Source organism: Copadichromis virginalis, linkage group LG23, assembly GCF_057382275.1.
Source record: "Copadichromis virginalis isolate Kocher_CV1m ecotype Utaka linkage group LG23, C_Virginalis_male_GT1.1, whole genome shotgun sequence".
In the NCBI taxonomy this organism is placed as follows: domain Eukaryota; kingdom Metazoa; phylum Chordata; class Actinopteri; order Cichliformes; family Cichlidae; genus Copadichromis; species Copadichromis virginalis.
The window spans coordinates 26,634,124-26,660,975 of record NC_140639.1 but is presented as its reverse complement, the minus strand read 5'-3'; the positions used below and the strand labels follow the sequence as shown (position 1 = coordinate 26,660,975).

The 26,852-nt window shown below is 42.1% G+C and overlaps 1 protein-coding gene across 1 annotated transcript in view; it reads left to right on the top strand.

Annotated features, from left to right (window-relative positions):
* The first annotated feature begins 219 nt into the window (after nucleotides 1–219).
* The window catches only part of LOC146681056 (von Willebrand factor D and EGF domain-containing protein), a 39,323-nt gene continuing 12,690 nt past the window's right edge, over nucleotides 220–26,852 (top strand). Inside the window, exons 1-21 of the mRNA XM_085447677.1 lie at nucleotides 220–580; nucleotides 4,771–4,955; nucleotides 5,173–5,401; nucleotides 5,666–5,731; nucleotides 5,859–6,091; nucleotides 9,251–9,340; nucleotides 9,428–9,569; nucleotides 10,005–10,222; nucleotides 11,231–11,304; nucleotides 11,409–11,685; nucleotides 11,853–12,055; nucleotides 12,177–13,081; nucleotides 13,232–13,368; nucleotides 13,450–13,611; nucleotides 13,719–13,823; nucleotides 15,771–15,885; nucleotides 17,497–17,768; nucleotides 17,893–18,112; nucleotides 18,301–18,438; nucleotides 23,395–23,865; nucleotides 25,053–25,223. Of these exons, the coding sequence (XP_085303803.1) occupies nucleotides 478–580; nucleotides 4,771–4,955; nucleotides 5,173–5,401; nucleotides 5,666–5,731; nucleotides 5,859–6,091; nucleotides 9,251–9,340; nucleotides 9,428–9,569; nucleotides 10,005–10,222; nucleotides 11,231–11,304; nucleotides 11,409–11,685; nucleotides 11,853–12,055; nucleotides 12,177–13,081; nucleotides 13,232–13,368; nucleotides 13,450–13,611; nucleotides 13,719–13,823; nucleotides 15,771–15,885; nucleotides 17,497–17,768; nucleotides 17,893–18,112; nucleotides 18,301–18,438; nucleotides 23,395–23,865; nucleotides 25,053–25,223 (4,516 nt within the window). The 5' untranslated portion in view covers nucleotides 220–477. The remainder of the gene's footprint in view (nucleotides 581–4,770; nucleotides 4,956–5,172; nucleotides 5,402–5,665; nucleotides 5,732–5,858; nucleotides 6,092–9,250; nucleotides 9,341–9,427; nucleotides 9,570–10,004; nucleotides 10,223–11,230; nucleotides 11,305–11,408; nucleotides 11,686–11,852; nucleotides 12,056–12,176; nucleotides 13,082–13,231; nucleotides 13,369–13,449; nucleotides 13,612–13,718; nucleotides 13,824–15,770; nucleotides 15,886–17,496; nucleotides 17,769–17,892; nucleotides 18,113–18,300; nucleotides 18,439–23,394; nucleotides 23,866–25,052; nucleotides 25,224–26,852) is intronic.

Here is a 26,852-nt window from a genome sequence, read left to right as displayed (position 1 = left end):
GAAACATGCACATGTTCTCCCTGGTGGGCTTCTGTGACCCTTTTTAAACTGTTGTTTTAGTTTCACTTTGCTCACACTGACTCACAGCTTTGCGTCCCCAGGCTCTCCAGCCGTAGGTCTAAACAGCCTGCAAGGAGCACGGCGTGTTTGTGCAGCTCTGACGAAGACGAATGGGATGGATGATTAATTTATTTGTGGCCACGTGATGTTTCGGGGGATTACAGAGAAGAGGACCCACCTACCATCTCCGTGATTTACTCTCACCCCCCTCCCCTCCTCTTCTTATTCTCTCTCAGTGATCTGAAAGCCAGTCTCCCGCGAGCGGAGCGCAAGCTTTCCTCTAATCACCAAAACGCGAATGCGCGGAGGAGAGACAAAGTGCACTTTGCCCCAAATTCGCCACATTTCTCCAAACTTTCAATGGGACCCGTGGACTGGTCCGAGCCTGCTGCATCTGTTTAACCTGGAGCCGCAGTCATGGTCTGTTGCGCATTTGGTTCAGTGCGCCTGTCGTTCTTTGGATTTTTACGCATCGCTCTGCTGCTGGGGGTCGTGCAATTAGCGGCAATAGCGCAACATGGTAAGTGCATGCCTTGTTTAAACGCACCGGGTCTTTTTAAAGACTAGTTTGAAGACTTTGCCGTGATCTGAGCTGAAATAGAAGCAGATGCAAAAAGCGAGACTGAGAGCGGACTTCGAAATGTGTTCTTAAATGGAATGCAGAGATAAGAAAGTGTTACGTGTAAAAAGAAAGAAAGAAAAGAAAAGAAATCTGCGTGACTTGGACTGCATTCCCATCACTCAGCTCCAAAGGGTTAAATGCATCCTTCAAAGGCACCAGAACACAGCCAAGCCAATCACAAAGAAACAGAGAGAAACAATAATTAGATGTTTGAATCTGGAGAAAAGATTTTTTTTCTCTCCTTCTGATCTAAAGATGTTTTTAAAAGATTCTTAATTGGTGCAGAAATTATTATCTGATCACAAGTTTATTTTCCCTTTCATGCAATGGGGTTCTTTTCCCATCATTTAGAGATAAAGTCATGCATGTGTGGGCTTTAATTCACCAACATGGAGCTGATTATCATTTGGAAAAAATGTGGCAAGTTGAACCCAAATGGAAATAAAAATGTCAAACTGGTGAAGAGAGCAGGAAGTTAAGTGGTCATAATTGAAACAAGATCAGAACACAGAGTTATGACTCATTAAAGAGTATAATTCACTGTTACTTAATATTATACAGTAATTTCAAGGGATTGTTGCTCTCCCTGGTCTTCTTCCCTTGCTGGGATTTCAAAGAGGACTGTAAAAAGGTGCGCATAAAGGTCAGATTTGGTGAGCTGCTGTTTTCCCAGCTGTCAGGATTTAGGATGGGAGTGAATGCAATGACCAAAACAAAGAAAATCTTGGAGCTGCAATTGTGCCGATTACGAGTCCTGACTGTAACAAAAATGCGCTCAGTTTACTCCAACCTGTCACCCTGTCTTGATCTCGCTCACATCTTTGTCTGCAGGGCGTCCAGCAGCAGATCAAAGCACACCATTGTAAACTTTAAGTCATAAAATGAAACACTGTGGGGTCTTCCCAGAGGTTTCCAGACATTACTGTGCCAAAGCAAAGTTTACCACAATTTGAGCACATTTTGTCCTGTTGACAGCAGCCTTCTATTGATTTGTACGTGACATTCAGTAGTAAAGAAAAGAAAAAGCTTATCAAGTAAAAAACCTGCATTTAACCTGCTGACCTTGCAGATGTACCATGAACAAAAAGTGTTAAAACCAGCTGAACCTCCAACAACCATGCCACATTTAAAGTCACTTAAATCTCATGCTCATACTGAACTTTAACCGTTCATCTTGACTTGGCTACATACCGAAGTGCATTAAGTTGCTGCTATGTAATTAGTTAAAACGATGTGCCTAATAAAGTTATCATTAGGTATATATGTGAATTATAAGTCTCAAGGTTTTTAGCGTGTGTGTGTGTGTGTGTGTGTGTGTGTGTGTGTGTGTGTGTGTGTGTGTGTGTGTGTGTGTGTGTGACAGAGAGAGAGATTGGTCCCCTTTATGAACACAACAGCATCACTGTCCAGTGATAAAAAGGTTTTACAGGTGTGCTGCTCAGAACAAATGAAGGTTGGGTTCAAAGACAGGTGAAGGCCGACCTGTGAGTACAGAGGACTCATGTTGTCATGTAATAATGTCCTAATAACTACCTGTTCTTTACACAACCACTTGTCCTCATCCTCTTCCTGAAACATCCTGTTGAAATTCCTGTCTTTTAAAGTTCTTCCTCCCCAAGACTAACTAGAGATTAACAATCCAACACAATGCGAGACTTCTTCACTTTCCCTGAAGTCTGAGGTTTTATTAAAGAGTTTCGGGGTCTGTCAGTAGTATAAATGCCACTTTCCAACCTCTTTAAGGAACTTGTGGCAAAATATGTATTTTCTGGTTATCTATCATTACTGCTTCAAACCGTGTTTTTAAATAAAGACAATGAAGCATTATAAGTGTTACCCTTCACAAAAAATGCTTTCATCAGTGAGAGTAACTCATCATCATCCTATCATTTTAGTATTTTCACAATTCATTCAGGCTCTTTGCCCTTTCCCTGGTGGTCTGACTGTGTAGTTTCTGACTGTGGGCCCTCTGGGAAAAAGGCCAACAACTCCCTTGGTGATAACACAACACTTTTGCTGAGAAACTGGAGTAACTGGAGTATTCCCAGTTAAGTCCCTGCACATCTGGGCTCCTGAGGGTCTTCTCTCCCAGTGGGATAACTCTAAACCCCCCAGGGGGGCTACTCATTTACCTCCCCCACTTCTTTGTAAACTCATTAAGACGCCAATTGGAACAGTTTAGCCAGCAGCACCTCCTTCCTGAAGCCCTAGTTGTTTGGACAACCTGTGACCTCGAATCTTGTCAGCGGAGCTTCCAGACGAGGTGGACGCTCAGACAGGCGACAGTGTAAACAAAAGCATTTGGTTTCAAGAGGCTGTCAGCACGCAGACCAGCCGGTAAGCCCTTGTTTAGGCTTGGGATCACTGGCGGCAACTTTACCCTGCCCAATCATGACTTTGTGGCTCCTAAAACATCCTAAATACCCTGAACATTTGTTTTCCCTGATGTGACTTTACTCATCTGCCTCTAAGGTTTGTTAACAAAGACCTCTGCTGACAAGTTTGACCTATTTCACTCCACAGATGTAGAGCTTTTGGGAGTGTGGCGGTGTGGAAAAGTACGTGTTTGGTGGAAATAATTCCTCCGGTCTTCTCAGCTTCCAGCTGCAGGCGGTGTTCAGAGGCCTGTCATGTGCCGTCGGTTTTAGCGTCCTTTCCTGGGGCGAGTTAAGAGAAGCGAGAGGCTCACTGGAATTTCTGTTATTCTAGGCAATTTAGATAACCTGTGGCGGTGAGATGTTCAACACCCTAACACAAAACAGCAAATTGTTTCTGTTTGTCACCTTTTCCTTTAGACAGCTTTGAGTTTTGGTCACTTACTGGTTCGTCACATAATTCTTCTGTTATAATAAACACACTGTTTTCTCACTCCTGGGTTTAGAGATCAAATCAGAAGGTCATACTGAAGTTAAAACTAAAGCCTGCTCAGTTAAATCCTTCATCCTCAACTTTAAACCGAGGCTTATGTCCGTTTAGTGTATAACTGATTGTTTTTTCACCTTTTTCTGGCTTTGCAAGACTGAGAATTAATTAACTTTGATATTGAGTGTACTTTAGTGTGCAAAAGTCTTGAGTTCGCTAGTTCTCCAGGCTTCTTGAAGGACATTCAAAGCTCTTCTTTGGATGTTTCTGCCTTTTGTTCTGTTCTCTGTCAACATGATCCCACATTGCTTCAATAATGTTGAGGTTCAGGATCTGAGAAGGCCGATCCATGACTGATAGTGCTCCACTGTGTGTTTTTCTATACAGATATGATTTTACTGCATTGGCAGTGTGTTTGGGAACATTGTCATGATGAAAAAAGAAGCTGTTACCAATCAGATGATTTCCAGATGGTATTAGATGGTGGATCAAAATCTGATGGCACTGTTTCTGTGTTCATATTCCATCAATTTTGACAAGATCTCCAACACCACAGACTGAAATGCAGCATCAACAATGACATAGACTCCACCGTGTTTAACAGTTCCCTGTAAACACTCACTGTTGAACATTTGCATTTTTTTATAGATCCAACTAAAAAAATGGGAACAAACGATGTGTTTTTCTGAAAGGCTGCTAGTAACATAGTGCCTAAAGATACATTTTAAATCAGTTTCTTTTTTTTAAATTGTCTATTATGTGTAGATACAACGCTGGTGCATCACTTGAGGTGGGGCCTTTTTTATCCTTGAGTGATTCATAGGTCAGTGTGAAGTGGCGTAGGAAACAAAAAAAGAGTAAAAGTTAAAAGTTTTCACCCAAAGTCTTGTGATTTTGTTTTGTCTACCTCTGCAATGTCTGTCTTTTACACAACTAAACAGCAGGACTCTGACACAGATAAAGACCTGATCTAATCATGTCCAGTTTTCATTTAATTTAGCTCAAAGCAGATGGATTGAGAGGAAGGGGTTTAAGGTTTGAAAACACTGCTTTTTCCTGCAGAGGCAAGCTTCCAAGAGAACATCATCAACTTAAGGTTCTCATAACATACGCTCTCTGTAGCTTTTTGTTTAAGGCATATGAACAAATTCTTTTCCACATTATTTTGCCGTCTTTACCCCTTTCACGAGTTCTCAGTTTGACATCTTTGTCGTTCTTGTTCTCAGCTCCAGAGTGTTACCCGGGAGGTCATCGGAGTTTGAGCAATCCTTATCGAAGTGTTGACTTTGACTCCACTGAAATCCAGAACACCGCCATCCAGGATCTGATCTGTGACCACTCGCTGTCACCAGGCTGGTACAGGTTCTGGATCAACAACAAGCCAGCAGAGATGCCGACCGCCTGTGTTGAGGTAAAATGGTCAAAATGACAAGCAAGTTCTGTCACAGAGGTGTCTGTGCTCACATTCCTTCAAGTCTCTACACTGACTGCTTCCTTCACTGCCAAAAAGCACCATTAAATATCTATCATTCAAACAAGTGATATAATAGACACCTCCAGTACAGGTGCAGGGTATAATAACCACCTCTATAAAGGTAATGACTGTTTCTGTTTGCGGCCTCTTGCAGATGAACCGCTGTGGTACCCAGGCTCCGGTGTGGCTGTCACTGAAAGACACCTCACTGCCACGTCCTGGCGAGATCCGCCAGCTCTCCGCCTGTGCCACCTGGCAGTTCTTCCACGGAAGTTCCAAAGACTGCTGCCTTTTCCGTATCCCTGTCAAGGTGCGAAACTGTGGAGAGTTCATGGTTTACTACCTGCAGCCAACGCAGGGGTGCATGGGATACTGTGCAAAAGGTGAGCATTCATCTGCTTTATTTTTGCTGTAGAAGTTCAAAGTTTAATGAAAGTGTTGGAGCTGATGTAGATGGAAATATCAGCAAGACCCTAATAAAGGAAACCTGAGGTTGGATGGTTTGGCCAAGCCACTCTAAGGGATTCATTTGGATGAGAAAACGAAAACCTCACTGAATTAACTTTATTCTTAGATTACAGAGATGAATTATGGTATATGTTTTTAGCCTAATAGTAGAAAGATATTTGATGAATCTCATCTTTCAGTTGCTTCAGATTTGGGGCCCAGGCTATGCCCAGCAGGGGAGGTGGAAAACAACGGTCAATGCAAAGGTACAAGACTCTTAAAATATGTGTTCATCTCTGTATAAAGAAGGTCCCTGCATCCTCAATTTACTGTAAAAAATTAAAAAGAAAACCAATTATTGTGACTTCAGCAACTGCCCAAATCTGCTTTCAGAGGCCGTCCCGTCCCTGCCCTCCCGACCGGTGATCACTGCGGAGCTCATCGGCCACAGCGTCCACCTGAGGTGCTCCTTCGTCTCGCCACCATGGAGCCAGACGCTGGGCTTCCAGGTGGTTTGGGCCAGACACATCAGCAATAGCATGAAGGCCGAGATCAGACAGGAAGCCACGCTGAAGCCCTTCTCTGTGGTGGAGATGGATGGCGTTCGCTTCAGGCTTGGAGAAACGGTAATTCCTGCCAGACTGTGTTGAAAGTTTTGGGGAGCACATGTGGTGGGTTTGACCTCCTCGAGTGGCCCATGATCATGCTGAACTGATTTTTTTTTTTTCATGAGTTCAGGCTCACAGAGAAAACGCAGAGAAGCAACATGTGTCATATGCAGTCGAGAGAATGCAAGAAAAGGGTGGGGAAGTTAAATCAGTTGCAGTTTGGAAAAGCCTTGCTCCATATGTGTCCCATTTAAGCCGATCTCCATTCACATCTTCACAGTGAATTCTAGGAAGTTATTTTTACATGAACCGACGCACGTATATAAAATAAAGCTGTTTCTTACGTTAAAATCTTGGCAACTCTTCATTCATGCAGTAGTGTAGCTGTTCTTGCACAACGATAAAGGAAGTGTTTGGGTTATATTAAATATAGACATTAAATATGGATATTTCTTGTGAGATACCATCTTGTCAGCTGTTTGGATGATGCCTTCTTGCAGACGAAGAGAAGTTTTGCACGTTATCATTTGCCTAAATCCCAAAATGTGTATTTTTTCTGGTTCCAGAGTTGTCCATGTGGCTTTCCTTTTTCAAAATTCTCGAGTACTTGGGTTTTGGGGCTGCCAAAGTTTTCCTTTGTTTGTTTTTTTATCCAGTTTCAGCAGAAAGATTGCATTATTAGGAGGCCCACAAAATGTGTTTATGCAGATGTTCCAAAAAGCAAAGGGAAAAATAGCCCAACACTTAATTATCTTGAGAAGGGAAAAATGGCTTTGAAAAATATCACACAGAGGCAGACCTTACAGTATCATTGCACACCAACGCAGGGTACCCACTGGCTTGTCTGCATCTTGTAATCTGGTCATTTCTTGGGGTTTGCGACATAGCCACCAGATAGGTGGGTCAAGATGTCCTCCTGGTCATTGTTTAAAAATGTAGATTTTTTTTAACAGGCAACAAAAAGCCAAATGAAAGTTTATGATTTCAAGATTGAATTAAGCAAATGCAAACCCTGTTTTGTCCTTCGCAGGTAGTGTTTGCTATTTTGCTACCAACACCTTCTCAACTGTGACTCCTCAGCAAAACTCTACAAAAAACAAAAAGTGTCCAGCACCAAGAACCATCTGCATTCAGGGCTTAGGAGAGAGCAGATTCACAGTAGCACGAAAATACCAGATACATTTTATGGTTTGTTGTAGTTCTGGGTTATTTTCAGAATGCTCCAAATTATTATTAATAATCAAATCAGAATGCCAGCAGCTTTATTTCTTTACCAGGTTGCCTTTAGGGCGATGGAAAGAGTTTATTCAATAAACCTTAGCACGTGGATGTTCTTTGACGTCATCTTTGTGTCCTAGGAGGATCGAATTTAGCTTTGTTTTGAAAGCTCAGTATGCAAGACAATAATCAGAAGAACTGAAGATTTACTAGGAAGAATAATTGCTAATAGCACTAAAACCAGACAGCAGCAAAAGAATAAAGAAATCCGAAGATTGGTTAAAATGACAACTAAATATGAGTAGCTGTCGACAAGATTGCCTTCTTGCAGCTGAAGCTGACGCTGAGTCGCTGCACTCCTGCCCTGCACTGGAGTAAAAACTGTTATGATTGACCTTTGTCTTTCCAGGATGTCAACACGCTGCTGCACAGCCTCATTTCCATACAGCCAGACTGTGCAGGCTGCTGATAGCTTTCATTTCCTTGAGAAGTGATATGTTGCTAGGAAACACAAAGTTATTTGATTTTTCAGCGTGATACCATTTGACACCGAGGTGATGTCACTCCCAGTTTTTGTCATCTTGCAGCTGTGGACCACGTTGCTCCCATGTCTGTACACCGGGGTTATGTTAGTTTGGTCTAGCAGATGTTATGCAGGGCTGGGTTTGCTCATGGGGCTCGTCTTTAGCGTGTGTTGATATAGCAGCTGGGCAGGGTCAGAGGTCATCTTCATTTCTTTTAAACCATGAAAGAGAGTTAAATATTAGTGCTTTTGGAGCATTGGTTTGTTGTGTTATGAGCTATATCTGGAAACATTTTGATGAATCACCAATACAGTGACAGTTGCACACTGCTGGTCTTTTTCATAACACAGTGTGAAAAGGTAATGCACTCTTCCACTCTCGTTTATCCACATCAGTTGACAGTTACATAGCTCAAGTTTGTTTGAGCAATCAAAATGTGAAAGGTGGTTTCAAACTCCAGTATACCTTCATCTTTTACTTCTCTTAGATCAGTGATTCACAGAAAGGGCTACAAGTACCCCAGTGTGTACTTCTGTAGCAGAAGTAGATTAGCTCAACTGATCTGAAAAAAGACAACAAGAAAAAAGTATATGAAGGACAAATGTGATGATGGGACTTGAACAGCAGAAACTGCAACTGAAAGAAAATAAATGCATACATGAGTTAAATGAAAACAATTATAAAATGAAAATACGTTGGACTTGGTCACTAAAAGAATGCTAACAGCTGATATTGCTGGCTAAAAATATGAAACTAGTAAGTGTGTAAAAAAACTAAAAGCAGTGGAAATCAGCGGCGCATTTAGATTTTGAGCCAAACATGCACGATAAACAACTGAAAAACTAGTTAAAATGTATAAAATGTTAGACATTATTAGGTAAACCGACTGCTGTAGCTAACAGTAAAGAATTGGATAAATGATTTATTTAAACATCCAGATTTAGTGTTTCTCAGTTTTCAGATTCATAGTTTAACAAGCGATGTTTGCTGATGCTAACACAAAGCTAGCCAAGAAGCCAGACTGAGGTTAAAGTTTGAGTGAATGCCGACCTCTACGTAGACTCACTGTAGCCATCGCTTTAAAGTCTCTTTGTTTTTTTGTTGTCCATTATCAGTATCTAGCATGTTTAGGTTTAGAGACATAGTCCAACCACTTTTGCTCATTGTTTGGTTATTTATCTATTTGATGCATGCGTTTATTTGTAGCTACAGTTTCTGCTGTTCATGTCCCATCATCATGCTTGTTCTTCAGTAGCCACTAAAGGTAGTGGATAAATGGTTTAGATAAGAAACCAATAGTTATGGATAAAGAGATGAGATGGTTTTCTAACCATAAAGGGGTTTTGGGGTCTGGCTTTGTTGTTAAGTCGGATGAAAAAATGATTTAAAAGCAGCTGATTCAGACTTCATGCTTCAGCTGATATTTCCCCTGTAGTTCTCCTGCAGTGTGTCGACTTTCAGAGCCAACTCCAGCCACACAAGATCGACTTCAAAAGACAGTGAGAGTTTCTACGCTGGGCTGAAGGTAAAGCCTCCTCTGACTGTTTTAAAACCCCAGTTTGGTTTCATTTCTCAGTGAGAACCTCATAGACTCTTATTCCTTTCTCCTCAGTTCTCTCCAGATGTGCTCCACATAGCAGAGAACAGTAAGGAGCACGAGGTGACTGTCCACAGTACCGTCCCCATCCCCTGCTTCACCTCCAACATCGGCCACCAGTGTGGAGTCCCTCTGGCTCTGACTGTCAACAATCCAGGTCAGACCTGTGGGAAAACAGGAGATAGAGTCTGTGTCATCACCTTTATCTGCAAGGACATAATAAATCTACAACTTGAGTATATTTAAGGTTAACCTGCAATTTAGTTAAGTACTGCCTGCAGCAACCACTACAGTTGGACAAATATTGCCCCCATTTAAGCATTAATGTACCCGTTATTGGGTAATTAACAAAAATCACCAAACACAAATTAGAGCAGCTGAATTAACTACTGAGGCCACAGTCGCGCATTAATAAAACAATCAAAACAATTTCAAGCATTTCTCATTTCCTCTGGGATCTTATTATTGTTATTCCCAGACTCACCTTGTACATCATCGCATTGAAGCCGGCTAAGAAAGACATCATTACAGTTGTGCAGGCAGCTGTGTGCTGTCTGTTAACATTAATTTACTGCTGTGTTGACATCCACAGACAGCCTGGGCCATGAGGTCTCCAACGTGGTGCTGTCCGCCTGCCAGGTGCAGCTCCAGCCAAACACCTGCAGTGAAGGCAGCTGCGGTTGGGCAAAGTTTTTTGTCACTGCTGTGACTGATTTCACACGTGATGGGAACCGCATGAGCCTGATCGGTGCTTCGCCTGGACCCTCTGCACCACGCCTTTGGAGAAGCTACGTCCCGACATCCCTCAAAGTGAGTGAGGTCATTTAGAACGACAGATTGTTCTTGTGGATAAAAACAGAATAAAATATGATTATATGAAGTTTTCAAGTCATTGCATTCTGTTTTTATTTACATTTTATGTGTACAAAGTTTTGGAAATGGGTTTGTTTGTGTGGTGAATACAGAGTCTGCTGGGATCTGAAGAGCTAGAAATTGCAGCTACAGTTGTCCTACACAATATCCTTGAGGCAGATTGAGAGATGCTTGACGATTTTTCCACTTTTGAAATAAATTTCAAACCATTCGTGAGGATCTTGGAAGGAAACCCTGAGGAGGTTTGGGCGACAGCTGGAATCTGAGGCATGCAAGTTAAATGTGGCATGTGGAGCAACCTTAAGAGGACTTTCTTTTTTGGAAAAACTGTCACACAAAGGCTCTCCTCTGGCCCTTGAGGAGCTTTTAATAAGATCTATAGGGTCACTAGTGGGTAAAAGCTGGGTTTGTGGCACCATGGATGCTTTGTGCTAGGGTCCTACAATAAACACAGTCCTTAAATGGGTTCCTGGACTTATTCAGGATAAATAGAGGGTCTTCAAGTGGCATTTCAATGGATTCCATTATGCCTAACAGGAAGAGAGGACCAGCTTCTAAAGCTAAATGTCGAATGAAAGTATTACTTTAATTAAAGAGAAGTACTACAATGGCTCCAAATAGCAGGTTTTTCCATCATACTGTTTACACATACACACAATTATACAGTTCTTTTTAACACTGAAGGAGAGGTTGTGGTTCAGGACCAAACATGCACTTGTTTGATGGTTTGACATAATACTTAAAGAGCGCCTCTCTAAGCGGTCATTAGTTGTGTCCATACAAGCGGTGACATTATGTAAGATGTGATGTCAGCCCTCCAGACACTCTGTCTCTGAGGAGCTTTTTCATCTGTGTTCAGTGAAAACATCAAAGCCTAAGACCACAGGGTCAGAGGGTATAGCCCCCTTAATCTTTCTTCTGGTGACCTCTACCTCCCACCCCCAGGTCACGGTCCAGGATATTCCCACTTCCACGTGCTACTCTTTGACTGACCCGCATATCATTACACTAGATGGCAGGTAACTTACCTCCAGCTTTTGTTAAATGAATCCATTTATAGGGCAGTTAGTGCAACAGTTAAAGTCTTCAAATTCTTATTAAAAAATCTGCATTTCCTTTTCAGGCGTTACGAGAACCACCAGACTGGCACATTTGTCCTTTACCAGAGCCTCTCCAGGGAATTCGAAGTCCATTCTCGCCAGTGGGACTGCAGCAGTCGACACTACTCCGTTGCATGTAACTGCGGCGTTGTAGTGCGAGAGGGGAACGAGCTTGCCATCTTTGACATGTGCAATGGGCAACCGCAGGAAACGAGGCCACAGCTTGATCTTAAGAACCTCGGTGACAGTGAGGGGAGTCGGGTCAGGGTGCTGGAGTCCCACCAAGGGAAGAAGGTCACCGTAGGTATCTGGACATTTGGAAACTGGTGTCTAGTTATTTGGCTAAATTCATGGTAAAATCATGCAAGAATGATCTGTCCTTCATTCAGATCTGTCATATAAGTTGAATTTTTAATGCATGAGGAGACTATGTTAACTAGCTGTTGGATGTGACTCTCCTCTTGTAGTTGATCTTTCCTTCCGGGGCCTTTGTTAGGGCTGATGTTGGTGATTGGGGGATGAGCCTGTCTGTCCGGGCACCCAGCGTAGACTATGGAAACACTCAAGGCCTCTGTGGCACCTTCGACCGGAACGGCAACAATGACTTCCAGGCCTCTGATGGTGGGTTCTATGGCCCTGATGACTTGCACAGCTTCATAGAAACCTGGAGGTCAGTCTGGGACACAGTGTAGATTTCTAATTTTCAGAATTCTAATCTTTCCTTATTGCCACCATAATTCAGCTGAAGTCTCCACAACGTTATTTGTTTTCCTTTACTTTGTGTGTGTTAGGATAGCTCCTGGTGAGAGTTTATTTGACAAAACACCTCCTGGTATGACACAGGACCTCAGGAGGCCTTTCTGTCGGTGCCAAACAGGATCCAGCACTTCTCAAGAAGCTGGAAGGGGGACGAGAAACTTGTACAATCCCTCTGCTCACTCAGACTGCATAGCATATGATAATGTGGATTACACATCTGTGTTCCCCTCAATGGACACAACAGTCGAATACATCAAGAGCCTGGAAAAAGAGGAAAGCATTCTGGATATATCTGCCTTCAGCAGTCACCCTGTCGAGAGGCGGCACCTCTGGTTTCACGGCAAGAATAATCAGAACAGTGACAGGGATCCTGAACTGGACGATGAGTTCAGAAAGGATCTTCTGCTTTCTGTTGACAGGCCAAAGAGACAGGCGTCATTCCAGCCTGTGTTAATGGCACAGAGCCTAAGCCAGGCTGATCTGGAAAGCTACGCCTACTTTTTCCCAGAGGATCACCAGGTGGAAGCTCAACCAGAGGTGCAACCCCAGTGGCCCACGCCAAGTGGTCTCACCTCAGCCAAAGCCCTTGAAGTATGCCAACTGGCTTTGGTCAACTCCACTGTTGGAGCAGTGTGCCGGGAGCTGCTGGGACGCCGCCTTGGTGAGGCAGTGGATCTCTGCATGCTAGACCTACAGCTTAAAGATGACCTGGGATGGGAAGAGGCGCTGTTGCCATACCTGGAGAATGAATGTGAGAGAAAGCTGCTGGAAAATCTGACCCACAGAGCCTTGGAGGTGGCCAGTACACCGGGAACGCATGGGGAAGTGATTACTGCGCTGCGATGCCCCAATTTCTGCAATGGAAATGGAGAGTGTACAGAGTGGGGCTGCCAGTGTTTTCCCAACTACAGCTTCCATGACTGCAGCCTGGCTGTCAGTGAGTATCAGGAACAGTTATACATATACCAAACATACAACTACAGAGTAAAGTAGATTAAAAGTCACACTGATACTAATCTCTTAAAACTTGAAATTAGTTATATCAAGTCAAAAAAAACTTGCCTTTGAGCAGTCTCTCTTCTAATAGGCCAACCGGTTGAGATAACCGATTTGGAGAACAGTGGCCTCTGTGATATTCGAGTTTTCGACTGTCGCAGCATTCGGGTCTTTGGCCTCGGTTTCATTGACTCTCCTGACCTAAGCTGCTATGCCACTAGACTGAAGGTGAGATGAGGCTAAGGCTAAAATCAATTAAGAGAGTTCAAGTGCTGTTTTGTTCACCTTTCCTTTGAATTCCTTCTGCAGTACATAAACAAAGCGTGGGTTCCAGGGGAAAAACAGCGAACAAAAGCCACCTTCCTCAGCTCCAAGGTTTTAGACTGTGCTGTACCATCTCTGAGCACTGCTGCCATCAATACAGAAGACTTTATGATGGATGACAAACCATACGCACGCTGGGAGATTAAGGCAAGGCTCATTCTCATTTTCACTTGGAATTAAAATCTCTTTTGTTAGGTGTTGACTGCTTTGTCTAAAGGTCTTTGCGTTATCGCCTTCCTCTTTTTCTGTACTAGGTCAGCAATGACGGCTCTCAGTACAGCCAGGCAAAGACGCTGACAATCTACGATGGTATTTGTCAGGTCTGTGAGGCCTCACGCTCTGGACTCTGTAAGTTAAAGGTAACTCGCATGCAAGACGGAGCAATGTTTTTGTTCTTGGGAAGCTAATAAAAATACTTTTCATTAAGATGGATAACATCTTAATGAAAAGTATTATTTTTATTATTATTCATTATTAAAATTGGCATCATTTGTTTGCCATCTTTATTTTTTGTTTGTAAAGCACTCAGAAAAGGGTAGGGAAGTCGAAAAAATGCCAAAATATGGATGTTTGTCCATCTGGAGCCCTTAATTTGAGAAATCCCATTTGCTACTTTTCACAATTTTAAAATTCTTTATTTGCCCTGATGTCGATCATAGGAAACAGTTGCTTTATTGTAACGTTTCAGTCACTATATACATTTCAGAAGTTTTAATCTTGGTTTATATGCTTTTCTACGGTGGCCCCTAGAGACAAAGCACATACAAATTCCAAAGCACATACAAGCTCCGAAGCACGTGCAAGCTTTTGTTACCTAGTAGCTACACAAGCCAGGAAGTACCAACGACCGGATTTGGTGCGTGGTAGTAACAGGTAAATGAACTTTTTTTTTTTAATTATTTGAATATACATGAGTGTGGTTGTTCTTTCCTTGCAGGTGTTTTCCAGCAACTCCATGTGTTTGCAACAAACTTGCCGGGTTTTTTTTTTTGCAAATCGAGCTCAACACTGCCCCTAGCGTCCTGGAGCACTTCCTTTGTGTTTTGGAGTTTGTACGTACTTTGTCTCTAGGGGCCACCGTACTTTTATTGTAATTGAGTTACATTTATAATTTAAAAACTTCTTGTTATTATCTTGTTATTGTTATCTTGTTATTGCAAAGGGCCGATAGGCTTATATGTTACCCATTGACCAAGTGGTCCTATGACAATTCTGGGTGGACAGTGCTTGCAGGTCAGTAGATCACCCTTTGAAAGCACCATATACATCTTGGCAACCAGTTTTATGCTAGCAACTGCCAGTAATCACTCGTTAACCGGTTGAGGAATTTGCACTTTTTCTTAGCAACCAGTGGTTGGCAAATCATTGCTAACTAGTCCTTAGGCCCGTGTGATGGAAGCTTTAGACTTGAAACCAGCAGTTAAGATCATAAACTCATCATAAAATGTTTACTGTGGTCATGGGTGGATGGATGGGTCAAGTGAGACGTATGATCATTTTTCTCTTTTGTTTACAAAGCTTTCACAATGGTTTAACTTCTTTTTGAAAACCAAAATGCATACCCTTGTTTCATTTACAGTTTATAAATAAGACTAACCATAGTGTGTAAGTATCCACAAAATCATAATTGCTAAAATAAACTTTGTTCCGAGCCATCAGCTGAAGAACGGCAAAACACTCTTGTACTAGAAGGGCATAGGGACAGTTGTTAGGCACTGGAGGAGACAAAAGGCCCATAAATTAGGCTGTGAGACAGCCTGCTCTGTTTTTGCTGGTCTGTTCTTATTCACATGGTCTCAACAGGTGACATGTTATGAAAACCTGGACACTCCAACGTTTGTTCGTGCTAGTCGGGGATGCTGATTGAGGATGCAGATGTGATTCAGTGGGTGTTTAGTGGAAAAGTGTGATGAGGCATTTTACATGCTGTTGGGGGGGGCGAGACGGTCTGCTGCTTGGACGACTACAGCAGCAGCAGCAGTTGGCTATTTTAAATCTCTACATTCTGTGTAAAAGAGGTACGTGAGGGGTCCTGTTGTTCCTGGAACTGTGTTTTATGGGAGACAGACAAACAGCCCAGAGCAAAAACACACAAACAGCTGTAGACAAACAGTATGTAGACATGTGGCTGCCAAGACTGAGGTAAACTGAATTAACTTCAGTAGAGATGTGTGTTTAGAGCTGATTTCCTGTTCATCACTAAACAAAACACCTGAAAAAAATGTGTTTTAAAATGTGAAAACATGCTAATATTGAAAAAAAAGTGAGTCCACAAGCAGATCTGTTTGCTTCTCTTTGTTTGTCAGGAGCGGACATGCAACATCGATGGGATGTGTTTTGCAGCAGGAGACTCCAATCCCAGCAGTCCTTGCCTCCTCTGTGACCCAGACGCCTCCAAATTCACCTGGTCTGTGAACCAAGGTACACACAACTCGAAGTGGATCTCACCGTCTGAAAGGAGAACAACATTTTCTACCTAAACAAACTCAGAACCATCATTAAATTCTGCCCGTGTACTTGGTTTTCTATCTGCCTTCCAGTCAACTCGAGATGAACAACATCAGGGAAAAAAGGCATTTATCTCACCGTGTCAGTGCAGTGGTAGCCATCCAACTGTGGTCCTGTTTGTCTCCATTAGCAGATCAAAGGAGCAGAGGTTTAGGTTTCCCAGCATGCCCTGACCTGCCACTTAACCACTCTCGGAGCGGGAGTAAATCACATGGTTGGTTTCCACAGCAGCACAGACAGGCAAGATTCATGCAAAAAGCAAAGGGACGCTGGAATAAATGACCAGCGTAACAGTTAGTCTTACTTTAAGGATTAAAATGTAGAAATGGATTTTATTTTCTCAGTTTTCACGTCTCAAAACTCAACTACAAAGTAGAAAACAGAGGAATAAATGCACAAGAACAAAACACAATATACAGATGAACTTGAATGCATCTATAAAAATTAAGCTGTATATTCATCTTATATAATAAATATACAGTTATGATCCATACTGACGCTGCTGTCCACCAATATCGGTTTACACTTTAGTACAAAATAAAGTGAAAATCCTCTTTTAGGAAGGCAGGAAACGCATAAACATGTATGTACATACAGTATATGAGGTATATGAGTTTGTACAATTCTAACAAGCTTGAAAGTCAATATTTGGTGTGACCACCTTTATTCTTCAGCACAGTCTGTCTCTCTTAGGCAGCTTTCTTGTGATTTCTTTAAGTTGTCTTCAGGAATAGTTCTCCAGGCTTCTTGAAGGACATTCAAAGCTCTTCTTTGGATGTTTCTGCCTTTTGTTCTGTTCTCTGTCCACATGATCCCACACTGCTTCAGTAGTGTTGAGGTCCGGGCTCTGGGGAGGCCGATCCATGACTGATAGTGCTCCACTGTGTGTTTTTCTATCCAGGTATTTATTGCATTGGCAGTGTGTTTGGGATCATTGTTGTGATGAAAAATGAAGCTACTGTCTATCAGATGCTTTCCAGATAGCATTGCATAGTAGCTCAAAATATTTTCTGTGTTCATAATTGATCAATTTTGAGAAGTTTTCCAACACCACTGACTGAAATGGAGCCCAAACCATGGCAGAGCCTCCACCGTGTTTTATAGATGGCTGTAGTCACTCCCTGTTGTAGCTCTCTGCTGACCTCCTCTGTACATACTGACAATGATTTCAACCAAGAAAGTCAAATCTGGATCTGTCACTCCATCAGACCTGTTGCCACTGATTTTCAGTCTAGCTCTTGTTTAATGTGGCATACCTCAGCCTCAGCCAAAACATTACTGGGAAATAAAGCTGAAAAGAAAAGAAAAGCTCAAGTCCAGAGGCGGTCATGCGTGCTTACAATGATTGTTCCAGAACAAACCTGGAGGTGTGTTTTTGCCAAACCAGGGTTCCCTGTAAAGAGCTTATTTCAGCACAGGAAGCTCCTGTCATCAAACGCTTGTAGTAGGAAGACAGTAAATAGTACGGTGGGAATAAGAGGTGGGATGAAGTGCATCTCAGTCTGTTTTTGTCTGCATTATCAGTCAACAAGCCTCCGACCTTCCACCGGCCTCAAAGCGACTTGCAGACATTCTCCAGCGAGAACTTCGTCTTCCAGTTTACTGCATCGGACCCCGAGGGCTCGGCCCTTCTCTTCCAGCTGGAAGAGGGACCAGAAGGTGCTGTCCTCTCCCCTGCTGGCCTCCTTATCTGGAGGGTCCCATCAGTTCCAGAGAAGGAGGGGCTCCGGACGAGCAGCTCTGTCCGCTTTACGCTGTCTGACGAGTGTAACGCCCAGAGCACCTTCACTGTGGAGGTAGAGTGGGGATAAGCTGCTAAGCAGTAGTCTGCTGATGTAAATGTGATACACTGATGTTGTTAGATATTAATAAAATCCAGACATTCCTCAGCAGTGTCTGTGTTTCCCATCTGCAACACAGATTGTCGTGGTGCCGTGTGGCTGCCAGAATGGACGCTCATGCGTGACGGATATTAACTTTCCCGCCGGCAGTGGGAAGTACCTGTGTGTGTGTCCCGAGGGTACTCAGGGCAAACTCTGCGCCGACGACATAGACGAATGTCTGTCGGCTCCATGCTTGGGCAGCAAGTGCATCGACGTGGCCGGTGGGTACAGGTGCGAGTGTCCTGCAGGGCTGCGAGGTAAGAATGATTAAAAACCTAAAGATTTTTAATCAAAAATGAACAAAATAAAAGCCCTTGATGTTTAAGGCTGTTTTGTTTAGACACACTGGGCTGTTCTGACATCACATGTTTGCAGTCGCGGAGGATTAATCCCAGTGATGGTTTTTGATTACAGAATCAACATCCTCTGTGTGTGTTTTTGGCAGGTTTAACGTGTCTGGAGGATATCAATGAATGTGAAAGGAAGCCCTGTTTTCCGGGAGTGCAGTGCTTCAACAGCTTTGGCTCCTATGGCTGCGGCCCCTGCCCCAAAGGAATGGTGGGAAATGGGACTACGTGCACTGGTAAGTATGGGCTTACTGCATTACTACCCATAGGCAGTTTATAAAAAATGGAGCTCCACTAAGAGACACTCATTCGTGAGCCTCTGCTCCTCCACATTTAAAGGAGCCATTGAGGTGGATGCCTCCTGCATGCCTGCTAATTGAGGTTTTCCCAGCATGGGAGTGGACCCCTAGGCAGACCTGGTGAGATTATGTGTTTCAGCCGGCTTGGGAATATATCTGCTTCTGCCCCCCATAAGAGAGAGGAGGTGGCTGTTGAGAGGAAGGTCTGGGCATGCCTGCTTAAACTGCTGCCCCTGTCACCAGAATAAGTGACAGAAAATGTAGCTTCTAGGTCTGGAAATATTAAGGCTGTGTGGAAGTTCTTTAATTGTGCATTATTTATAATACCCAGCAGGGGGTGACCCCTCTGGTTTCAGGAAGAAGCCAGATTGTATAGAAGTCTATGGCTAACTGACCCTAATGCAAACCAACTCTTCCATGATGAGTGGTCAGATAACCAGACTGAACCAGAAGCTTGGTTAAGGCTACCAAACGCATCTGGTCGAGGTGCAACTTGCTAAATGACATAAGGGACCCGACAAAATATTAGTGGGAGTGTGTGTCTGTATTTTAGCCTGTATGTACACTTTTGGCCCAGTGTGGATTAGAGAAAATCCAACACAACTTCAAACGTGTGCGCCCAGTTCTTGTTTTTTTGAAGTCATTAACTGTACAGTGCTGTACAGCATTGTCCCATTGCATGCTGTGCAATCATTCCACCCTGGAAAAAGAACAGTTCAAAGAAATCATTAAAAGCCCAAAATTGCCATGACATTCGTGCCCATGATGAGTAGATGTAAACTTCTGACCACAATAGTAGAGCAGGGCGATATGGCCAAAAATATTTATCACGATATATATTTGAAAATTTGCGATAACGATATAACCGACGATATAATTGATGCAAGACAAAATACAACTCCACAACATTACTAGCGCAAAAAGACAACCTTCCATTTATTTTCACTTAAACAAGAAGCTGGTTTTTATGTACATTAAAGCTTTATAAAAATGTAACAGTGCAAATGCAAATTCCTTGCTGAAAGTTTAACCAAAAGGCATTTCCAGTAGAAATGGGCTGACATATCCTGAGCATAACCATGTATAATATCCACTGAAGTTAAAAAGAGGTGCTTTGCAACATTAAACTGCAGTGTGCAGTACGCATTTTTCGGACCATAAGGTGCACGGGATTATAAGGCACATTAAGCGAAACAAAGCAGTCAGATAAATCAAACTTTATTAAACTCATTCTTCTTGCTTCCTCCACTTCTGTACCATTGATTCATTAATGTTGAATTCTCTGGTAGCTGCTCTATTCCCATGTTGTTGCAGTATATTAATGACTAACCTCGTATTGTGGATGGATTATCTCAGTTGTTCTCCTGACTGAAGTTTGGTCCGTTTACAGCATCCTGCCATGCGATTGCATTTGTCTCTAACCATGAAGAACCTTCACGTTAACTTTTATAAGTGGAAAAGTGTTAGTGTTCGTCCTCCAGCTTCACTGTTTATGTTATGCTAACATAGCTGTGTCGCTAGCGATCACGTAGCACATCATTATATACCAGCTAGCCCAACTTCAGTAACCCTACAAACGTCACTGCTGTTTAGTTTCCTGTCTTCATTTATGTTGGAAGTGATAGCAGAGCTGTACGTTTGAATTTTTTCAGAAATCTCTCAGTCAGAACATGCAATATCATGCTTAGGTAACTAGCGAAACTAGCGAGCTAACTTCCGCTAGCTTCCTGCTAACTTCTAACTCCGTTAAATGTAATAACTTTTGTTTTCATGGATGCCTGGAAGTTAAACTTTATAGTTACACCTGGTAAAGCAGCAATGCTGATCGTTTTATTAAAGATGAAAGAATTTAGACAGTTTTTAACTCTAAGTGATGCTGCAGTGTTGTTTGACCTGAAGCATACGGAGATTACTCCCAGATTTAAGAGCATCTTAGAACGGCCCCTTGCATGTTCTGCAAAAAAATGTGCTTTGTTGTGTATCTGACGGACAAACACCAAACCAGTTCCACATCACGGAAGTTGCACCATTTTTACAAACCAATTCTGGTTCATCTGTTTCACTCAACAATCGGCCATGTGCGTATGAAAACAAAGGCACTGCGCATGCGCGTTTTACTCCCATTCTATCGCGATATTTCATTTTCCTATCGTTGCCTAACATTATACCGGTATTACCGTGAACGGTATAATATGGCCCAGCCCTACACAATAGTATATGTCTTGAGCAGAAACTGAAAGGAAGCTAGGCGTGATTAAGTGACGTCAGGTGGCGTCACGGCACCCAAACGAGACCACTTATTTTCCTATAGTTAATCCTGCTTTCCAAAACAGCCCTGAGTTTAACAGACACTGCTGTTGTCTGAGAGGGTGTAGCCCCTCTGTACAGTTTACAGCCTCACATAATAAAAAAATAGTCAATTTCTCTATTCATTTCCCAGCAGCATTTATCATATGTTCATCTGTTTGTTGCTGTGATATTGGTTCGAGCATTCCAGCAAACTTGTAGCTAATTTTGTTGTTGTTCCAACTACATTTAAATTAAAGCAGCTATCCAAAAAAAGAGTGAATTCGTTCATTGGAGCCGTGTGTCCCGGAGGAGCACTCAGCAGTGAATGGAAACCAGATGGCTGATAGTGCTGCCTTGTACTGTGACTGCTCACGTTGTTTTGGAAAGACTTTTGGCTTCCACCAAAACTCAGTAATTATATAAAAATACATGCATAATATGGTAACTTCTGCTGTTGCAAACCTGCAGCTTTATTTGTTTCCTTTATATTGTTGCAATCTGTGCCAGTCGGTGGGAAATGCCTCGATGTTGAAGCACACTTTGTTTTAGGTCAAAGAGGGTGTTTCCAAAATTTTCAAGGCTAATGGCTAATCAGTTATTATTTTTCAGGCATGCAGAGATCTGTCTTTTTTCTCCAACATTCAAGGAACATAACCGTGTCTTTAGGCAGCTATGGTGACGTGACGAAGAAATGCTATCTCAATTAAGATACTTGTCACAATACAAATCCTGCCATAAACCTGCATTCTATTTAATGATCAGTAGTGGGCGATTCCTGCAGGTTTTAGATGTGTCCTTGATCCAACACAGCTGATTTAAATGGCTAAACGACCTCCTCAACATGTCTTGACGTTCTCCAGACGTTCTCTGGTAATTAACTTATCATTTGGTTCAGGTGTGTTGACCCAGGGTGATATCTAAAACCTGCAGGACACCGGCCCTCGAGGTCTGGGGTTCGACACCCCCGAGTTAGGCAGAGCAGTCACGTTCCTAACTCCAGGATTTATGGGTGTCTACGGGAATTGTTTCACTTTTGGTTCCTGGATTTTAACTACAAAGATATTGTTAACTGAAGATGAGAAGTTAACAGCATGCTGCAAGCACAACACTGGTGCACGTACCCATACTTGTCAAGGTGAATATTAATACAGGGTTAAATTAGTTGCTTTCACGATCTAAAGAGAAAAAAAGCCCCAGAATTCTCACCTAAAAGACATCATGTTGATCCATATTCTATTCAATTCAGTTTTATTTACATAGTGCCAAATTAACCATATTGCCTCAAGGTGCTTTATATTATTTGCGTAAGCACTGGGGCTGATGTTGCATTCCTGCAGTCACATTATCCTTCCAGTAACAGAAGAACTCTGTGGTGTGTGTTTACAGGAGTTTCTGCCCCTAAAAGGAAAAAAAATCTGGGTCTACAGTAAAGCACAGAACATTAATTAAACTCAGCAGCATATTATTTGCCATTTTTATGGGACCTTGTGGCAGAAGATTCACAGGGACAGATAGTTGGATTTCCTAATCCCCTTTGTTCTTTAATCCTCCACATGTCCACTGAGGGCCTTCAGCTTGACTTGTTTGACCTCTACGCTCAGTTCATTTTAAGACGCATAACTTTGTGTGTCAGTGGAGTTGGACAAGGTCCTTAAATTTTAAATGACAAGCAGGTCACAAGTTTAGATCCACTCACCAACGGCATGAATGTCATAGTAAATGTGGTTCTTTTGAGGATTTCTTTGAAATGTTCTATTTCCACGGTGGAATAATTGGACAGCATATGTCTTTAAAACAAGAATTGTGTGCAGAAGTTTGAATTTATTTTGGATTTTTTATAATCCAAAAAGGCTCAAAAGTATACATACAGGCTCAAATACATTCATAAACTCACTTCAGTCTTTTAGTATTTGATGCTGAAGGTTCCAGATCATCAGTTGCACAACAATTGCACATTAAGTACAGGTTATTCAGAAAGAAAAGAAACTTAGCAATACACACCCAAAGCTACAAAGCAGTTACCTTGAGATTAATGAAACGAACCCTTTAAACCCTTTAACCTCTCCAACTAATCAGTTGTGGTTTGACAAATCAACCGTCATTGGTAGTTTTGACGAGTCAACCGGGCAGAAGGAAGTTCAGTTCTAATGAAAAAGTTGAGAAAAGTCAAGTGTCAAAGGTAAAGGTTTTGGAGAGGCATTCAAAACTAGACTCCAAAGTCTTATTGAATCTGCCTTAATTCTAGTAAGTAAGAAGTCTTTGCTGTAGTAAAGCAGGATGAGTCAGATTATTTGACCTGCTGCCATGTCTGAAGCCTGTTGAGGTTTTCTGCTACTACTGTGGCAAGAGATATCTTTACACAAACTTGACCCAAGGTCTCGTCTCTTGCTGGGAGTCACAGTTCATTAAACGTAACCTTTTGAGCCCTTCCAGGTTTTCTGATTTACAGCAACTTCCACATCCTTCACTGTACCATCTCTCTTTTTTGGTCCTTTATTATTGATTTAATGCAATGTGTTCTGAAGTGGGTGATCTTGATGCTCAATTGGATGTAAAAATTGAGGATAGCAATCCAGAACATAATTAGTGGCTTTCTTATTACAGTATTTCTCAGTCCAGCTGCCTTCCCTTCAACATCTGCTCCTCATATGACTGGCTACGAGACACCAGATGTTCTGCTCCAACCACCCAAAATAAAGACAGGCGCTTTCCTGAAGACCTCAAGCGGTAGCTCCCCGCAGATGACAGCTGAGGCCAGGAAAACAGTTCCAAGAATTGACCCACAAATGAAATCAACCACCTGGACAAGGACAGCAGGAATTAGCTCCAGCCCTGAAGTCACAATAGCAGAAACCAGCAGGCGCAAAACACCAACCGTTCCCCAAACAAATATTGATTCTTCACGGGAAACTCAAGCAGCTAACCTAAACCTATCCAGGACTAACACAGACATGTTCAAGAACCTCTCAGAGATTGTTCCACGCCGAGTCAAACAGGAGCAATCTAAATTCAGAAACACTACAAGCAATCCTCCGACTGTAGCTTCACCATCAGATCATGATAGACCAGCTGCAGGTAAGCCCCAAATTTCCAATAAATTCCATTTAAGTTTTCCTTAATGTGCGAGGTATCACACTGTGCTGAGCCTCAAGCAAGTATGAAGACAAGGAGACTTTAAAAGGGAACATTCAGTCATTCTGGCCATAATGTTTTATCACAGTCATTAAAATAAGTACCAGGAAAATAATTCACATACTGTAGTATACATATTTTTTTTAGTTTAGCTATAAAAGCTGCCCTAAGGGGATTCAGGATTTCAATTTGAGAACACTTAAACAGGTCGTTTTCAGATGTTAGGAACAACCGACCAATGTGATCTTTTTTTGGAGATCTTACCACTGTGTGTGCTTGAACAACCATTCAGAAACAGGGAAATTCACATAAAACAAAAACAATTTAGACAAAAAAAATATTGTTTTTTTACTCTGTATTCAGGAAAACTGTAGTTCAATGATATGTTACCTTACAGAGCTAATGCTGCAGTCACAATAGGAAAATCAGTGGAGACCATGGCACACCCAAGATCATTGCGATCGTTTGTGAGCAACTTTCAATTTTGCTGCTTCTTGAAATGGTTGTTTCAAAGACGAGGACCAGATCTGTGATCACTCGCAGTCAGCTGCCGTCTTCAATGAGTCATCAGTGCATCAAGATAGTTATAAAACAAGCAATAAGATCAAATCAGGCTTGGTTGCAATTGAATGGAGTCAAGTTGGCAATTACATGCGTCAGTTACTTACTGTTTATGATAATACGGGATTAACTGTGATAAACTCATTGGCAGTCTGTCTGCATTTATAAATGAGTTTGCAACTATTTGTAAACCTTCACCAATCTGTTTGAGAGAGGTCAGACTGCGACTGTATGGAGACACGTTGCCTCCCACAAGGAGGCCTGTGTGCCTTGTGATCAAAAGTGAACGCCCACAGGTTGAAGGTGGAACACCGTCAGTGTAATCGTTGATTTTTTCCTCATTGCCTATTACTACTCTAGTCTGAACCATTACAGAGCACACAAGGATATTTGTAAGTATATTAATATTTGATACTTGTAAGACTAGAACTAATGAAAGAAAGCAAAAATGAACTTTGCAACAGTTTTATTTGTATGTTTTCAGAGATGTCAGAGATGCAGATTGTGTTTGCTACAATCCGAGCCTTCTTATAGGACAATGATTGATCTCATACAACTTTATCTCCCAGGATCAGTGAGGTCTTTGGCTGTCAGTTTATCAGCTACATGCGCCAGCAGGCCCTGCTTTCCTGGGGTTCAATGCATCAACCGCAGACCGCCACATGTGGGCTACGTCTGTGGCCGCTGCCCACCTGGACTTTATGGCAACGGTCGCATCTGCATGAAGAACTCCAAGGAAGGTGAGGGAGCTTTTACATTTAATATTTTAATGCGTTTGGGGATAAGCTTCCATGATTTTTAAGTCTTGTCAGGGACTTTGCAGGAACCAGAGTGATTATAGAGTTTTTCACAGGCCTTTAGGACATTTTAAAAAAAAGAAAAGAAAAAAAAAGCAGTTGAATGCAGTTGAAGTTTCCTTTAACCCTAAACTAACTAATGCTGTTGACTTAATTCAGCCATAGATCTACTTACACTGGCTGGACATCAGGTGTTTCATAACCTTTGGGTCACATCTAGCCCCACACATGATTGGTCAATGCTGTAATTGAGTCACAAAAGCAGCCCAAATTGGGGTGTCTGCTCTATATAGCATATTCTTCCGATTCTTTGTACAAAAACACATTGTGTTGTTTTTCAAAGGACAAAAATAAGCATTAATCTGATGAAAACATCTGTCAGTAATGTGCATCCTTCCATACACTGTGGTCTGCTTTTAAGAGCTTATTTTGCACTCGTTATATTCTGGTTTGCCTGATGTTGCTTTATGTGTTTTTCTTGATTGGAAAGAATGTCATTTATTGCAGGAGATAAATCAGCATAAGTGGTTGGAGACTGCCTGAATGAAATAACCACCTCTGGTGCATTGCTTATTGAGTCGGTTCCACAAAGTTTCTACAGCAGATTCCTTAATGTGACTTCACACAAGGGGAGATGGTGGGGGGGCTCCCAACTCTAAAGAGACAGTCTGATTCCAACTTAAATCCCTTTATTGTGGACTGTGTTTGTCTGGAGAGTCACATCACCACAAACAAGACATTAATCGCTTAAATTGCTTTGCTGTTCTTCTCTTTACTTTTATTTGTCCAAGGACTGAAAGCAGACATGCTTTTTTCCTTCAGCATGTCATCGTTTGACCAGATGTTCTGCTTTTCAATTTTAGTTTTATTTTGCTGTATTTTATCATTTAACGCAACGTTTTGCAGATTCCTGTCAAACTTCTGTTAAGCCTGTCAAGCTGTGTTTAGTACGCAGCGACACATACGCGATACACAGCAGAATGACATCAATGGCAGCTTTATAATGACATGATCTGTAGCACCCAAAGCTGCTGCTTTAGCATATTTTAGTAATCTAATGCTTCTCAGTAAAGATTTCAAAGCTATGACTGGAAATTTACGTTTTGGGGTAGAAATATGAATATCTTAGGGCTCAGTACCTCAGATCTAGTTGCTGGTTGACCTGGTAACCATTGGCCGCTAGGGAAAAATTTATATTCCCTGACTGGTTGCAATGAAACTGATTGCTAAAACCTCAGTTATGCATGCCTAGAGACCAATCAATAAACCCCTGCTAACCACCAATGAATAAACCGCTTGGCATGTCGTTGCTGAAGGTTGCGAGCTGTTGCTAGGTGAAATTGGTCACACAGAACTTTATAATGTTGCCCTGAAAACCTCCTTACAATTATTTTGGTCACTGGGACGCTGTCACCAGTTGTTTGTATGGAAGATGCTGTCTACAAATACTTACCAACTACTCACAGAGTGGTGAGACTGTGAAAAATCCAACATGAATAGGAAGTGGCAGTCATTTGAAAAGTTGCACCTTCTAAAATGTCTTGGTTGCAGTTTTTACTTTGAAGTTAAACA